This window comes from Neophocaena asiaeorientalis, unplaced genomic scaffold (genome assembly GCF_003031525.2).
Source record: "Neophocaena asiaeorientalis asiaeorientalis breed wild unplaced genomic scaffold, Neophocaena_asiaeorientalis_V1.1 scaffold427, whole genome shotgun sequence".
NCBI lineage: Eukaryota > Metazoa > Chordata > Mammalia > Artiodactyla > Phocoenidae > Neophocaena > Neophocaena asiaeorientalis.
In genome coordinates this window covers 3,732,167-3,749,821 of record NW_020172280.1, presented here as the reverse complement: position 1 = coordinate 3,749,821, position 17,655 = coordinate 3,732,167, and the positions used below count along the sequence as shown (strand labels likewise).

The following is a 17,655-nucleotide window of genomic DNA, read 5'->3' as shown; positions in this document are numbered from 1 at the left end:
AATAAAGTGAGGCTGTCAAGGAAAAAGTAACAATGTTTGCTGCCAACGACAGAATTCACGATTTCAGGCAAAAATTACAATTCTGGAAAACGTGTTTCTGCCACCATGAGTTCGACGGCCTCTCAACACTTAAAGACTTGCCCGATGAGTTCAGTGCCGAGAGAAGATTCTTTGAAACAGCGTTAACGGAAGGTGCCGACGACTGGTGGGGTGGATAACCCAGTGAACCATTATTTTCAAACCATCAATACAAGACATTACAAAATTCTGTGTGGGTCAGAGAGCCATTCGAGGGAGAAGGCAAACCAACGGATGTTAACGTAACAGAGCAGGAGAAGCTCACCGATGTGGGTTCAGATGATGGTAACTGACCCTGAAGAAACTACCACTGGTTGAGTCTGGGTGTGAAATCAAAGAATAAAATCTTCACAAAGGCTCCTCCCTCCTCCAACCACCTCTTTGTCTGAGACTGATTTTCTTCGTATATGACTGAATGCAGAAGCAGACCTAAGCATCTAGCCATCATCTCCTAGGCCAGACTTCAAGGACATCTGCAAAAATGGAAAATCATGCAACCCTCCTCTCCTGTAACTTTTGGGGTTTGGAATATTGTCCCTTTACATGACAGTGTTCTTTGTGTTAACATGTAACGGGGGTTTGTGTTATTTTTAAATGAGTAAATATTTCTAAATTACCTCAGTCTTTAATTTTAATATGGTAAATATCAATAAAATACAATCCACAAAATAAAAGCCTCCTGGGGTCCCTCAATAGTTTTTTAAGAGCAGAAATGGGTCTTGAGACCAACAAGCCTAAAACCAGTAGGCTGGATCATCCTTTCCGTGGTTATTAGCTACACCGTGATTTACTAGAGGGTTTGAGGGCCCCTGTACTTATGTCTAGACCTACAAAGCCCCCAAAAAGCTCAGGCTCTAAAATGAAGCTACTTAAAGTTGAATCCAGATAAATCATTTGCTAACTATCTGACCTTGGACTGGTTTCCTGTCCAAGCCTTAGTTTCCCAATTAACTACTTATCTCATAGGGTCGCTTGGAGGATTCAGTGAGAAGATATTAGTCTAGAAAGGATCTTTGCAGCAGCAGTGGGCAAGCGTTAGCTTGTAAGGGTCACCACACCATGACCAGGTCAATGCCACATGGGCATCAGGGCACCAGTGCTCACAGTTTGTCACTCTTTTCTCTTCCAGGTGAACCATGGGGGCAAGGCCAGTTGCTAGAAAGAGACTTTAAGGAGCTTAGTTAAAAGCTGGCACTGTGGTTAGCCAGCAACATCTTTCTGAGATCCGGGGGTGGGAGGACAGAGCCTTCACTGTCATTATCTGTACCTGAAACAGAACGCACAACTCTGCTTCTGTTCTAATGCCCTGTAGGGGCTCTGACACCACAAACACCAAAAATGACTCCCTAGGAAAACACTGTGGGGAAAGGGGACCCTGATCACAGACAGGAGAGGCAAGAGGGAGGCACGCGCCCTTAACGTAATAAACCAAAGCGGCTGCTCTGTGAACTGCAGCACAAGTTTCTACTAAAGACTATTTTGATCAGATGATCGGGAAAGGGGAAGGTTTTCAAAAATACAAAAATTAAAAATTGAATCAAATTTACTTTGATTTGCAAACAAAGGGAGAGTTCTCAAAGGAATCCGCGTTCTGTAATCGCCTTGCTGTTTACAGCAGCCGTCCACCCAAATGGCAAACACAGCCAAAAAGCCAACTCACGTGTCACTGGGAGGTGGATGGGGGGGCGCTTGTTAGGTGAAGATGATGGTGCCTGAGACGAGGTATGTTTTGTCCTCAACAGCTCATTAATTTTAAGTGTCGTGGGAACCTGCAGTTTTGCTCCTCCAAGTAATTATCTTTTGTCTTAATTTGTAAGATTCTCCAGAAGAGGAGAGAAGGGGAAAGGAAAAAATATTCACTCTCACAGGAAAAGCCTAAACCCTGTGAACATAAGAGACAGAAAGTTCGAGATGTACAGAGTACACACACACACACACACACACACACACACACACTGTCTCCAATTAAAAGAAATAATTGGACTCATTTCTTTAAGGAGAGGAAAAAAGCATTTATCATGGTGAACCATATTAGGAAATTGTTTTGTACTCAGATACAAACACCTCTGCATTAATGAACAGAGACAAATATATTGATTTGTATATACATACTCTGAAAGTTAAATGGTCTGTAGACAAGGGTTTCCACACCACAGCGAGCAAAACCTTTAAATCCAAAGGCTGGTATTCTGTCTTAGGGTCACTTCAGAAGGTAAGGTTTGCTCCCAGAAAGAGTTGAAAAAGAAACAGGCAAGAAGGCACTTTAGAAACATCTTCACCAGCAAAATCCCGCGATCATCTGTAAGGTGGAAAGCGATGCTTTCCAAGGAGGAACTCACGTCTACAGCTCCAGAGTCTGTACTAAACGGTGTTCCCCCATCTGACTCTGTCCACACAGATCCGGACGAGATTCCTGGGGGATCCACAAGGCAGTCGATAAAACGCTGATCATAAGGTCTTTAAAACCCTCACTCCATACACAACCTCTTGCAGGGACAGGGATAGTTTGGTTGCGATTTCTAGCCACCAGGTCCAAACACATCTATGCCTGAATTCCCACAACTACAAAACAAACCAGGTGCCTGCCCTTATCTGCCCTTCAGGAATCGCTAAAGTATTCAAAATAAAGTATGTAAAATGCTATCCGTTCTTCAGAGAAAGGAGCTGTGCAAATATAAGAAAGTTGGATCTTCTTAAAAGCGCCTGCTATAACAGCAAAGACCCACATGTGAAAACAGTCATTCCCTTTCAACAGAGCACACAGGTCAGCAGTGGCACTTCTGCCTGCCCCCTTCCCCTGCCAGAGCCAGGCGCCCCAATCTTGCTAATTATTTGTGCTGCCAAGGCACCTCATCTGAATGACAGCAAGTTTTTTATTAGGTGAGCAGGAAAGAGGACTCCTTTCTTGGCATCTGGCAAAAGTCCTATGATATCCTGAGATGACCCAGCACATCTAACCTTCACCTTGAAGGAGAAATACAAGAGCCATTACCGAAAGCTGGGCCGGAAGGTCTGCCAGCAGACACATGATGCACAGGAGGCAGAAGCAGGAAGCTGACCGTGGGACTAACCCCCAAATTACCTAAAATAAGACCCGTCCCACCCCCAAAACAAATCGAAGGGACAAAAAAAGAATCGTTGTAAATAGAGAAGACTGTGCTACAGAAAGGAAAAGAGAAGCACGCCAAGTTTCTGATCTGGAGCCAGATATTTAAATGTAAGCTTCGTGTCATTACAAGGCGTCCTGACTCGGGGAAGACAGACTCCATCAATCGGCTGGCACTGAATCCTTGTTACTGTACAAAAGCCGCACTTGCTCCCTGGAGCCAGTTCAACTTTGAGTCACTATTGTCTGAAAACAATGGAATGTGTCTGCCAACCTGTGCCAACAGTTCAAAAGGGTTTTAATGCCGCCTGTGTTGAGTGCTGTAACCCAGTTTGCCCTGGGTAAAAACGGCTCCACTGACTTAGCTACAGCAATCACGTGTCAAGGTAGAGAAAGCCAGGACTTGTAGGTCAGCATAAGCCCCATGAGGATCTCACTCACGCTGGGAGCCCACAGCAAGGGCTGAAACCTACAGAGGCCTCCAAGCACCCTGAGCCAGTATCACAAGCAAGTTCTACTGGTTTACACAGAATTTGCGAAAGCCCTCTGGAATTTCCACTCAGTGAAATCTTATCACTTCGCTTACGTGTGTAACAGGAAACAAATCTCTTGAAAAGAAGTTTTAAAGCAAATTGGATTTTCTTCTCTTTGTAAGAACCTGAATCTGTAAGTCATAGAATGTTTTTCCTATCAAAACACTTGGTTATTACCAGGGTTCCAAGATCTAGAAATGTGAATACATTATGGATACTGATGTAACGTACCTGACAGAGTTAGATAGATTTGCCAATTAAACACGTTTCCTACATAGGATCCTAATAACTGCAGACACCAAAGTTTGAAAATGGCACATGACCTTTATGAGAATATAAAGGTCAGGGCATCAGAAAGACCATCAATCCAAATGAATGGCTTCTGTCATTGAAAAATGGTTTCTTGGCCCCCTTGGCCCCCAAAGGAGCCAAGGAAAGGACAAGACGGATGGCCAGATGGTGACTGACCCCCTGCCTGTCTGCGATTCAGGTGGCTCCATGGCTCTTGCATTCTCTAACATGCCATGGCAGGGACAGAGGACTGCCTGGGCTGAGGGCCTGTTGGGAGGGTGGGCAGTGGTCCAAGAGGAATCTCATACTTTCTCACCCTCCAGAAATAAGACAGAGCAGAGAACTATGGGTTATACTCATAGGGGGACAAGCGTCAACTCTGGAAGAGCAAATGAATGAACTGTTTTTGTAGCTCAGGGTTTCATAAAGCCCTGCGTTCAAGGATATGAATTCTAAAAGGCCAACCACTTCTGAAGTGAATGGCAAGACTCTAGCCCACCTTCGGATCTGAACAAGGAAGCTCTAACTATTCCCAACAAACTGGGGGAGAGAGATACCTTGAATGTGTGCACAAGAGTTAAACTGGAAGGCACTCCACGTACACAGTCACTCTACAAGTTATAGAAGAATTGGTTATTTGCAGAATAAAAATATTAGTACAGAAAACCAAATACAGAAATATCTGCATTGTAATAAGGACTGTTTTCAAGGTTCTCCAAATAAATTCTGTAGATCTGCTATGGTACCACACCAACCCTCCAGCCAGGAAAGGAATGACTTTTGGAAATCCTATACTCACACTGTATAGTCTCTGGGAACAGCACAACTTCCCAAGTGACTAAAAAGTCCCCTTAAGACAAGCCAGATGAATTTAGCTGGAAATACTAAATACTGAGCAGCTGGGTGAACAGCTCAGCGATACAATTTGTAATATGTATGATGTAACCGTATCCCAGGCAAGTATGGACAACACAATTGTTTCAAGATTCTGAAAACCGTTAATTTCTTCAGAACTGCAGAGTATCACAGTTCTTTAGAAGAGTCATGGGGCCTGAGGCCAGCAACAGGACAGTAGCCAGCACCCCCTTTCGGAGAACTCAATCAAGCACCGGGCGCTGTGCTGAGTGCACCTGTCACTCACTCATTACTAGCAGACCTGTGCTGCTCTTCAGTAAGCTATTATTCACGTAGCATGTGACCCACCCACTCAAGGCGCGCCGTCCAGTGGACTCTGGCATATTCACAGAGTTGGGCAACCATCACCACAAAAATACAAGTTTAAAATGTTTTCATCACCCCCAAATGAAACGCCATCCCTACCCACTCCTGAATCCTAATGGAAAAGCCAGGTGTCCGTCCGCACACCAAACTACCAGGGGCCAGAGCAGTCCTAGATGTGTGTGTATATCCCCAAGGTCCCGCGTGGACCGAGAGAGCAAACGCTTCAGCAAGATGAAAAGAAACAGGGATGGGCTGGTCATACTGGCGGACGGGTGTCACCGGCGACCATCTACCACACTTGGAGCAACTCCCTCAGATGCGGTCAGTAACGTCACAGTGCTAACAGCAGCCCCCTCGGGCAGCCCTCACTGCGTGCCAGGTATTTGAAACGTACTAACTTTCCAGGATTCTCTTATCAACTGCAAGGTTGTTGTAGACTTCAAGATCTTCTCACTCACACGTGGAGTTAACAGCCAATACAGTGTTCTCTACCACATAGGAATAAAACCTATATTGACTCATTTGCCAGTCACAAAAACCTATGAAAGGACTTCGCTGGTGGTGCAGTGGTTAAGAATCTGCCTGCCAATGCTGGGGGCATGGCTTTGAGCCCTGGTCCGGGAAGATCCCACATGCCACGGAGCAACTAAGCCCATTCGCCACAACTACTGAGCCTGAGATCTAGAGCCCACGTGCCACAACAACTGAAGCCTGCGTGCCTAGAGCCCGTGCTCCGTAACGAGAAGCCACCGCAATGAGAAGCCCGCACACCGCAATGAAGAGTAGCCCCCGCTCGCCACAACTAGAGAACGCCCGCGCACAGCAACGAAGACCCAACGCGGCCACTAATTAATTAATTAATTAAAAATAAAATTAAAACCTATGAAAAAGCACTCCTACTACCTCTTTAAAGATAAGAAAACTAAAACTGCCCAAAGTTGCAACCACACATGGGCAGACAAGCATCAGTGTCCTGATCTCAACCACTAGGTCAAGTGGCCCCAAATGGAAGAGGGGTGGAAGGTAAAAGAAAAAAGCATTCCTCAGCTGGAGAGCATCTCCCCGTGGCACATGGGGGGACCCTGGCTCAGCCCACACAACCGACCCCTCCACCACCCAGACAGAAGGGCTGCTGAATGCACCTCAAAGGCAATCACAGGGCAGAAATGGGGTGAAGTCACCCAAGCAACCGCTTTTCGGCCCTTACACAACTCCCCCACCACCACCATGTCAATCCAAAAGCAATGAAATTATTCCAGCTGGGAGTCCGATAACATGTTGTTTAAAAAACACTTGTGGAGGGGGGGAAAAAAAAAGACTTGTGAGAAATGTCCTTCTTCAGAAACAGAGGAGCACACAAAGAAACAGTGGTCTCTGCTATTCCTTCCACTTTTCATTAAGTGCAAAACAAGCATGTGGAGAATATACAACATGGGGCTGATGGGAACAATCCACCCTCACTGAGTTCTCCTGTGCAAAGGCTAAGGAATGCCTCACCACCCAGGAAAAACCAAAGCCAGCATCATTCCAGACAAAAGCATTAATTCCTCTACCCTACCTCACTTACCCTGCTGAAAAACAATTACCAATGATGAGAACTTCTCAAAAACCGAGCCACTTCAAATATCAACTTGTAACACAAATACAAGAGCCACGTTTTGATTGTGTTGTTTGATGGCCAAATACAGAGATTAGCTAAGGGCTCTACTGTTAGGATCATTTGAGGTTCTGTATACTGAAGCACATTCTGGAAACTCTGAAGAGCCATCGAAATAGAAGCTGCTGGAGGCATTGTTACTGTAACCCTTGAGTGTTGGGCCAAGGTCAAAAGCACGTGTGATGCCATCCTTGTCGTTTCAGATTATGCATTTTAATAAACACATCCATTTCCCTTAGGATGCGCAGTGGGTTATAAACGAGAACATCTGAGTCCTCTGCAATGTTTGTGCAACTAAACATGAGCCTGGGGTCACCAGGCTCTGGCAGGGGACTACTGGGGTCAGGGCTCCTATCCCTGGGAAGTTAAGCGCTGCCCCAGCCAGGCCCCATTAGACACCTACGGGGAGGGCAGGGGGAGCGAACATTCTCTCCTGGCATCAGCTCCCACTAGCTCCACTCCTGCTCTGTAGGGAACCTGTGGCTTCACTGGGGTTCAAGTTTAGGGGAGAAACGAAATAAAGCAGGACACCATCGGCAGCTTGGGTTCTCGTTTCTTCAGACCAACACAGCCTAAATAAAACTCTGGACCTGCTGCCAGATCAGGGTTTGGGGCCAAAGCTACCCCGTAATAAAGAGTTAGTTTTCCCCATTTTGTTTTCTGTGCATTTATGGGGGCAAGCACCGCTGGACAAGAGAAATCCTGTGTCAGGGAGAAGAGCCCAAAGGCAGCTTGCTTCTCCACTCTCTCATGTGGAAAAATTCCGCAATTCTGAGGACCTGCTTGACCACGTGGTGATTATGGCCTCATACAGGTTTTCCCTGTTAGAAAATCTATTTTCACACTTGGTACACTCTTCACCTGAGTCCAAAATCAGAAGGAAATGGAGATGATCTGTCTGCAGATTTTACTTTTTGGAAAATGAGGGAGTTAAAACTGAGGCAAGTATCAATCAATCAGTCAATCAAAAACTAAGGCAAGGGCTGGGAAAAGGAACGCCCTCGTCTCATTCACGAACTGAACCCCGCCTTTTCTTCCCATGCAGTCAGAGAACTTCCTTTACTCTCCAGAATGATTCTCAGCTCATGTGCACCAAGTGCCCTCTAAAATCAGGGAGTGGGGGCCGAGGCGTGGGAGGGCCACATGAAGGAGGACAAGAGCATCCCCGGCCTCCCCGTGGCACAGGTGTCACACCACAGGGCCTTCTCATCCATCCTGGGGAGCGGCAAGCCCAAGTGGTCGGCCTCATGGCTCAGGAACCCTCTGACACCGGCCTGCTGCTCACTAGGAAGCAAGCAGTCATCAGCGCCTTGCAAATCTCATCAAGCTTGGGGCTCTGCAGGTGCTCTCTGAACCTGAACTGCAGAAGTTCAGTTTTCTGAACCTGAAGGAGGCCCCCTCTGAACCCCAGACAGAAGAAACAAAGTCAGTCAGGGCTGGTCCTGGGTGAGCCCAAGCAGTTTCCTCATATACATAATCACCGACCATCTATCTGCTTTCTTTACCGATAAAGCCACTGGCCCAATGCCATGCCAACAGACCAGGTAAACACCTTCTGTACTCCCGCAGAGAACTTTCTATTACAAGTGAACCCTCTTTAGGAATATCTGTTTCATTCTGTTGACAGATGTCATGTTTAAACAATTATCCGCTTTTATAACTGATAGGTACCCAAGATGAAATCCCATTTCAAGGAATTTCAAGAAATTCTGCTCTGTATTTACAGAGAAAAGGGTCTCAGTAAAAACAAAGCAGGAAAGACAAGTGCAAGCTGCCACGGGAATTCTGCCACTGTTTGATCTGTGTTTGTTAATCATGGAAACAGAGTTCTCACGGATCCCAGCCTGACTGCTTGGAGGATTCTTGTGAAAACCACTAGAGTCCTGGGGTTCACTGCTGCCATTCTGCAACTCATACTCTGCGGGAGACAACAGGGTACCAAGTTTCCTATGGGCCATAATAGGGACAAGAAGATATAGTATAGATGGGAATGAGAAGGAGATGAAAACACGGTGGGATATAAATGTTTTTAATCTGAAAATGGTACTAATGTCTCAGGGAGGAAAAAAATGGATTCCAGGAATAAAATTTTAGTTAGGAATCTTCACCCAGCTAATCAGGTCATCCTGGAAAAGCCCTTCCCTTTAACACACAGTAACGCCCACCAACCACCATAACAGATCTCAATGGTAACGATTCCTGTACCCGAGACACACGCAGTAACTATTTCTTTATTCCGGGATACAAATGAAGGAAGGAACAAATGAATGACCATCTACACTATCCTGCTTGTTTCATAGAAGAGGAAATTAACACTCAGAGAAATTAAATGCCTACCCAGCAAGGCACAGCTAATTAAGCCTTAAAAGGGGCAGGAAATGAAGTTCCTGATGACTAGTGGATGCTGATAAAGACCTTTATGGGAACAGAACTGGGGGTGGGGGGGTGGGGGAGGAACATACGTGTGTGTTAGCAATTGGGTGTTGCAGTGTAATTTCAATTATCTAGAAATGGCTGGGAAAGGAACACTATTCCACAGCTAGATGTTCAGTTTTCAAAGATGATTACATTTTCGTTTTACCACTTTTGGGTGACGGCCCTCTAATCTCTGCTGCTGAGGACAGTACCTTCAGGAATCTCCTTACGCCCTCCTGTCGGGGCGGGGGGGCCTTACTCCCCAGTGTCACTAAGTCTTGCTTTAATAACCTGCTGGTGGCAGCTTGCTTCCTTGTCATCGGCCTTCTTCACGTCACAGAGGATGTAGAACAGGGCAGGTAAGTAAGCTCGGCTAACTAGGTGTTGAGAACTCAGTGTTTTTCTGAAATACCGAATCTGAGGCAGAAACTGGCCTTCTCCAAAGCTGACTTCTCTTTTTCAACAAAACTCTCATCTTCCTCTGGGTCACTCAAAACTGGAGAAGCTTTCCTAATGGCCTGTGCATTTCCGAGCTGGCTTCAGCCCAGTCCTTCCACTGGCCTCGCAGAGAAGCAAGCACTGCCATCCTTTGGGTTTTTAAAGACATGAAACCTCCAAAGACATGAAAGCCATGTGGCAACAGCACAACTGGAGACCCACACAGAGCTGTGTCTCCCAGGCCATGGCCTGTGGCACTGGCTCTTTGCTGCTATCGACCAGATGAGAGTGGTAGCTCCACCATCACAGCACAGGCTGGACCCATCGCAAAGCACACCTGTTCACACGCTCGCCCTTACAATAGAGTAGTGTCTAGCGCGGGGGACATTTCAAAAATCTTGACTGCAATCTGCCACTTTGGGTGACGGGTGCAAGACATCAGATCTTCCATTTCTTCAACTGTAAAGCAAGAAACACCTCCTGCCCTGACCATCTCCCCATGACTCTGCTGTAGAGTAAGTAGATGGAATCAAAAGAGAAAACGTAGATGAACCTATCCTGAAAACGCTCATATTTTTACTGTCATTCATGGAAAACAGCCCTCAATCCACCCTCTCACAAAGGGGATTTCTGAAAGACCACCCACTAAAAGGAAATTAGAGAAGCCACCCCTTAACTATGAACATGTCTACACACACAGCTAACAGAGGCTACACTAACACTTCACTTAATCCCTACCTTACAGATGAAGAGGCGGAGGCTGAGAAATACTGAGTTATGCACTGAGATTATTAACCTCATCCCCCCGACAAACTGTCAGGTCCTGAACTCACATTTTGTCATGTCTCTGTGCCCCCTAAACAAGCAAGAAGCAGGACAGATGAATCATCACTCGGCTGACAAGGCAAGAATGCCCAACAGTGGCGCAGGCGAGACGGACTCCTGTCACATCTAAGCGATGCTGGCCCTGCATCTCTACTTCCCATTGGATCCAGAAAGACAAGGAGTAGTTCAGTACACAGCCGTGGAGGAAGAAAAATGAGAAGCTTTCCTCTGCCTCAATCACTTACTGGCAGCACTGGTTTTCTGCCATTTGTAGATGGGGACGCTCGACCTTCTAGGGTCTCTGTGAGTCCCAACGGAAGTATAATCTCGAGCAAAGAATCCGGTTAAGAACTCACAGAGAACAGCCATCACCTCTCCCAACCTTATGCTCTTTGCTCCACTCTCCTTTTCGTTCGTCTTTTCTTACTTCCTTCCCCCCACCCCATGCTAATCCAATTAGTCATCAAGTTCTCTCAATCCTACTCCCTGCAGTATTTCTTTATCTACCTACACATTTTTGTACTTATATCCTCCCAGTTACATTGCCATGATCACCTTTTAGTCCCTCGTTACCTTTGGCCAGGTAATTGCCTACAATTACAGCCTGTCAATGTGTTTCCTCTTCTTTAAATCATTTCCCTTTATGAAATCCTCTTAATTGATGCCAACTTAAACTTTTCAGAATGTAACTCCAATTAAGTCACCTCCCTGTTGAAAAACCACTGAGCACTTTCCACAGCCAACTTATTTATACTTTTCTCTCTCTCACATTCAACGCTTTTGTTCCTGTTTTGTGGGCTACGTGTCCTCCCCCACAATGTTAACAGTCGAGGGGGGGAAAAATCAGTCTAGTTCACAATACATATGCATGTACTTGATTTCACATACTGGATAACACTTTCCTTTCTTCACTATCTCTGCCTGCTAAAATCACAACAGTAAGTTGATCACAATAACGTCTTCACAAAATCATCTTGACCATCTCTGTTTAGATGTGACGTCTTCCTCTTCCAGTTCCTACGTCTGCCGCTCTTATGGAATTTATCATCAGCTCCGCAAACATAAGAATATGTATCCTCATCTTAACAATTTATTTGTCTAGGACACACTTGATTGGACTGTGTTACACCAATGACTGCTAAGTGCCTGGTACTTAAAGAAGCATCCAAAACTAGCTTCGCCACCAGCTCCGCAGCCTTCATCTTCTCAACATAGGATCGATTCTACGTTTCACCCAAAGCTTTGGATTTTAGCTTTTTTAACCCAAATTCAACAGCGGGCCTACCATGTCCATTGTGAACATGCTTGTGGGCTTTTCCTTTCCTGGGGGTCGACTGGCATGAAGATGAAGCATTGTTGGTGGCTGTTTTGATGTCTTCTGTCTCATCATCTTCCTCCTCGACGTCCTCCTCGTCCTGAGAGCTTCCGAAATATACCATGCTGTTGGGCAGCGCAGGAGAACCTAGTGGGTTTAAAAGAAGGTGCATAAACACAGGCCTGGATCCTCACCCCTTCCAGAGGCGCACTTCAAATGGAGCCATTCGTTAAGTTACAAACTGAAATCCTCATGACTGAGCAGATTAAACAAAGCTATTTATCTCTACTGCCATTTTTAATTTATTTTTCAAACATGCCCCGGGAAATATAACTCCATCTGTGTCCTTTTAACAGATTTCAAGCAAAATCCCCCAGCTGGGGGGTGATGCCATTCACCAAACATGACAAAGGAAAATTTTTTAAATCTCATTTGAATAGTTCCTAAGAAGGGAAGGGAAAAACCACCAAGGACTGAACTGAGCAAGAAAAATTAATAAAAATTTTATTTTTAAATCTACCCACGGCGTCAAGGACAAGAGACTATTCTGGGTTGTGTCTTTAACTTTCTAGACTTAAAAAGTATGAATCTGAGCTAACGAATTTAAAATGAAAGAGGAGACAATCAGAAGCAAGTAGTGAAAACAAAATATGACATTTCCTTATAGAAGGAAACTATCTCCTATTCATATGGGGTGAATGACAGGGATGGGTTCCCAAAACCCACAATATATTTGGAAGCTACTTTGATATGATGATCAGGTTAACAGCATGTAAAATTATGAAAAGAAATTCCTGCATAACACTAACTGAAAGGCTGGTTTAAAAAAATTAAAAACCCTCTTCATACACATCCCTTACTCCTTTCACACCTTAACCGCCTCAGCCCCAAATGGTTTTGTTTCTGAACATAAGACAGAACAAAAACACCAGAAAATAAGCTCAATATTACAAAGAAGCACACTACAGTTCTTCTTTATCAAATCATGAATTTTCAGAAGGAGATCTGTCAATTAATTGGTATACTGTTTGGGACCCAAGGCTGTTAAAAATCCCTCAAATTAATTGATTAACTGATCAAATTTTTTTTAAGCCCCTGAGTTAATTTCTGGCCCCACATCAAATCTTCTTTCCCATTAGGTATCTTGAGGAGAGCTACTATCAAGTAACGGAAGAACTAATAAATGTGAAGTTAATTTCTTCTCGACAGTTTCCTGTGAATGAGCTAACACTCCAGGAACACCTGTCAAGATTCAAGTAACCAAATTTGCTCTCCTTCCCAAATAGGGATCTCAGACTTCGTCCACAATGGTTTAAACCATTCCTGTCTAACTGCGGGGCTGCATGTTCTAACAAGGAGACCGACATGACTGAGTGGTATCACGGCACTGAAGTGGGAAACCCAAACCACCCAGCTCCCAGAAACACAAAGGCAAAGACACTACCTTCCTCTTATTGTCATCAATGACCTACCAATACTCAAAACCCTACAAGTTATGTGGGTCACACCACTGAACGGAAATCAAACTCCAAAGGGATGTATGTGACAAAAAATCTGTGGACAACAGAATTGGATACGCTCTGACAAAAGCCATTTCCTTTGTTTTCTCCCCTTTGATCACTTCCAATTAGAAGCAGGCTCTCAACAGAAGGAAGGTCTGACACAGGCTTTGGGGAAAATCGTCTAATCAAATAGAAGTCAGAGATGAAGTTTTTCAAAAAAAAAAAGGAGGAGGAGGATATCTGGCCGTATTTCCACTGGAACAATATATTTACCCTTGTACTAAGTGGTTTTACAATTGGTACAAAACTGAATAGAAAAAGAGGAGACACCACCCTTATTGGCTTCCTTCTTCGAAGTTTTCAGTTGGAACTTACCATCCACACAGATATACATTAAGTACCTCCACAGCCAAATATACCCATACCGTTAGATCCTTTCCTAAATCTAACTTTTTAAGTACTGAAGAAAAAGCAGGAGAAACCTTATTTCAGCACTCAAAAGAGGTTCTGAGTGAAAAAAAAAAAGAGAGAGAGAAGAAAAAAAAGAGAGAAAAAGAAAAGGAAATTTACCATAAACAACTCATCCTAGCATGTAACATGACACGAGGTAACACACTACATGCTGCTAGACAGAGCTGGGGACTCAACACCCGGAAGTTACAGACTCAGCCACTACATTTCCCTCTTCAGTAGAGTGAGAAGGAATAGGTTAAATAAATAAATCTCTTCAAGTTCCTTCGAGATCAAAATATCCACATCTAACTTCCTTTAAAGAAGAACCTTCCTACACACTATCATGGATGCACTGACCAGCGGCTGAAATCAGAAAATGGGTTAGTACTGTGAAGAGCAGGTTTTCGGGTAGACCCTGCAGTAACTTCCACAGCCCACTCTGCCCTCTGTCGGAGGGAAGCAGGATTAAAGGCTATAATTCCAGGAAGTAAGCCATTACCCTCTTCACCTTCCTCTTTCCCGCCCCCACCCCAGGAGAAAAGGCAATAAACTGCAACAGAGGCCATTGGGAGTAACTTCAAAAGGGGGAAAGTAAATCTATGTTTCAAACAGAATCAGGTAAAATCTACATGAAACACACGAGAAATAATTAACTGCCACCTACAGAATCTGTTGAGGAGGAGTTTTTGAAACTCAAACCCAATGTATAAAGCATCACATTCCTTACATTCAAGATTCTGAGAATGGGGTGAACATTAAATTTATGTTCCAAAGAACGAAAATGGAGGGGATGTTAGGAGCTCAGTTCAGAATCCAAGTTTCATTAACATCTTAAAGACAGCATATGGGGTAATTTCTTCAACAAAAGCAGAAAACAACCAATCTTATGAATCCATTTTTTAAATATAGATTTATTTATTACTTATTTATTTTTGGCTGCGCTGGGTCTTAGCTGCGGCACACGGGATCTTCGTTGAGGCACGTGGGATCTTTTGTTGCGGCGCGCGGGCTTCTCTCTAGCTGTGGCGCATGGGTTCCAGATCGCATGGCCTCTGTAGTTTGTGGCACTGCGGACTCTAGTTGAGGCTTGCGAGCTCAGTAGTTGTGGCCCGTGGGCTTAGCTGCCCTGCGGCATGTGGGACCTTAGTTCCCCGACCAAGGATCGAACCAGAGTCCCCTGCACTGTAAGGCTGATTCCTTACCACTGGACCACCAGGGAAGTCCCATGAATCCATTTCTTTAAACAGCTTCTCAGCAAATATAAACAAAGTGATGGAACCTGTTACATATTCTAAAAGACAGTCAGAGGCTAAGAGAAAAGTGAAACAGAAAACAGAAGACTAGTAAAAGGGGAGGTAGAGGTGTGTGTTTCCTGAGGGACTCACTCTCAAACCAAAACTTATAATAATACAAAATCTTTCTGACGGGACTGGCTCTGCAGTCAGCAGTGGGAAAGGACACGATTTCTCTAAGTATGGAGGCACAGGGGATAAAAGCAGAATGCTTTCACCCTGAAAGGTGACTTGGGTTCTCATCAGATGACTGACATGTCGGTCTGGACCTAAAGATCAAGCATGAACAAAATAAAAGGCAATGAAGATTCTCAAACCAGCTGGGGAATGGAGAGGCTCGTACAAAGAAGGGAGAAGGGATAAGTGGAGGAAGAGGACCAATGCCCAATAATAAGGATCCTCAGGTGGAGAGGTCAGTTAATTACTAACAGAGGCAAGATGCCCTTGGTTCAAATATTAGGCTTGTGCCAGTTCTCCCCTCCGCAGGTGCCACTCATCATGGACAGCACTCTCCCCAAGCCTGGGTATGGCCTTACTATTCTCCAGGCTTTGTTCAAGAAGCCACTGCCAATCTATAACCTGCCCCTCAGTAGTGGCCTCATCAACTACAGCCTTCTCCCCCAGAAAAACCAGACCTCCAGAATTTTACTGGGGACCTGCATACCTGTGCCTCTCATTAACCTTGTAGTCAAACTGAAGCAAGGAGAAAAGACTAAATCCAACAGAGTACAACGCTGCATATTCCAAAGCTCTGTCACCACGTAGCTACTGGAAATCCCTCTAAGACCCCGCTGACATGTCCATCTGCAAAGCCACGGAGAGGCCAAGCCAACATTCCAGATCAGGAGAAAGCACAGCACGAGGGGAAAGGCAGCAAAAACAGCTTCTTTCTTTCTTGTTGACACAAAACCAGTAAGATCACCTCACATTTCATAATCAAGGTGATGGAGAAACACTGACTGTTGTCTGGTAGTACCTAGAGAATAGCCAAAGAAGAACCTCAAACATAAAAGAAAACCAAAAGCATCTGAGAAGCCAAACTAGTCAAGACATTCACATCGGGCATATTTATTTCTTCTTAGCCTGGCTACAAGCTCAATTATCTAATTTACAAATAAGTTTAGAGGAGGAGGAATCTGCTAGACACACACAAAAAAAGAAAAAGATGAAGGAAAGGATATTTTGAAGCCCTAAAATCAACCAGAAGTCGGTGCTCTTTATCACTGGTGTAAATTACCCCACATTCTTCAGTATAAAATGGGTGAACAGGAATAGTAGATAATCAAATTGAGGCCGTGTGAACAGAGAGTTAAATTAACATTTCGTATTTGAAAACAGAAGACTATACGTGTTTTTAGAATTTTTCATTAAGAATAGTTGGCACCTTATAGATTCTCGCACGTAAGAGGTAAGCTTCCTCTCTAGAAAATTTATTAGGGAAACGTCTTCCCTCCAAATGTCAGATGAGGCAAACTTTTGAAAAGCTCATTGTGGGTTCAGCATTCAGAAAAATGGGCATGGATCTACGGGGATGAAAATAACCTTCCCTTTCTACAGGAGGGCTCTGCGGCAAAACACAGGCGAAGGAGGTGAAAACAAGGGGTCTGAGAAAGGAAGGGCTCTGCAGCACCCACACCTGGTGTCCTCAGGTGGGCTCTCCCCATCAGAGGTATAAGCCCCAATAGTGCAAGTCAGACGGGATGCTTATCACACAAAATCACACCATCTTGCTCCCTTACAAACTCTGTAGTTTTAAAGGAGTAATCAATGAAAAGTGAATGCTTTTAGTGTTTTAAGAGCGTTAAGGATTGCATAGGGTATGAGGGGGCGGGTAGTTATACGTGTGTATTTAGTATATACAGTTTTCTATTAAAATCGCAGGCAGATTTTCCTCTCCTGATTATTCAAGCAAATTAGCAAACGTGAAAAAAAATCTGAACTTGGATCAGTCGGTGGAATCGGGAGTGCAGAATGCATCTGCGCTTTGCCAAAGCCGTATTTCATTACTTTTCAGAATTAGCTGGCAATGTCTCCACAATATTTACTGAAGTGAAAACCAAATGTTTTCATCTGGACAAAAATCAAACTGTGGTATGTTACAACCACAACAGAAATCATTTTAATCCAAAAGCTTGCTTTCTCTAATTTGGGCTGTGGTTTCTATAAAATTGGATTCTTCTCCATGAATCATGTACACATACAAGCCCTCCTTCTCATTATCTTCCCTCCCCCGACCAGTTCTTTATCTTAACATGCTAAACATAGCTCAGCTCTGTTTTGCAAAGACCCTAAAGGGATTCCTTGCCCGCTGGCATTAGCTGGGGAGTCAAATTCTGTAGCTTGACCTAATAACCTCTGGGCTGTTCCCCTCCCCCGATTTGGTGTGTCTGTAATTGATCTTCAGGATACACAAACAGAATGAAAGCAATCAGCCCCTACTATCATATTAAATTAAAATACAGAACTTCAAAGTGACCTGGTAGGGCCTGGGTAGGGGGAGAAAGGGATAGTTATTTACTGATTTCCCAA

At 44.5% G+C, this 17,655-nt stretch overlaps 1 protein-coding gene across 4 annotated transcripts in view; it reads right to left on the bottom strand.

Moving 5' to 3' along the window:
- JARID2 (jumonji and AT-rich interaction domain containing 2) overlaps positions 1 to 17,655 on the bottom strand; it is a 242,643-nt gene that overhangs the window by 36,606 nt on the left and 188,382 nt on the right. For 3 of the 4 annotated variants that reach the window (XR_003005824.1, XM_024764213.1, XM_024764221.1), the window contains exon 5: positions 11,850 to 12,026. The exons of the other annotated variant lie outside the window; for it this stretch is intronic. Coding sequence is in view for 2 of the 3 variants with exons in the window: in XM_024764213.1 (XP_024619981.1) it covers positions 11,850 to 12,026 (177 nt within the window). In the remaining variant the exon portion in view is untranslated. The remainder of the gene's footprint in view (positions 1 to 11,849; positions 12,027 to 17,655) is intronic. 4 annotated transcript variants of the gene reach the window in all.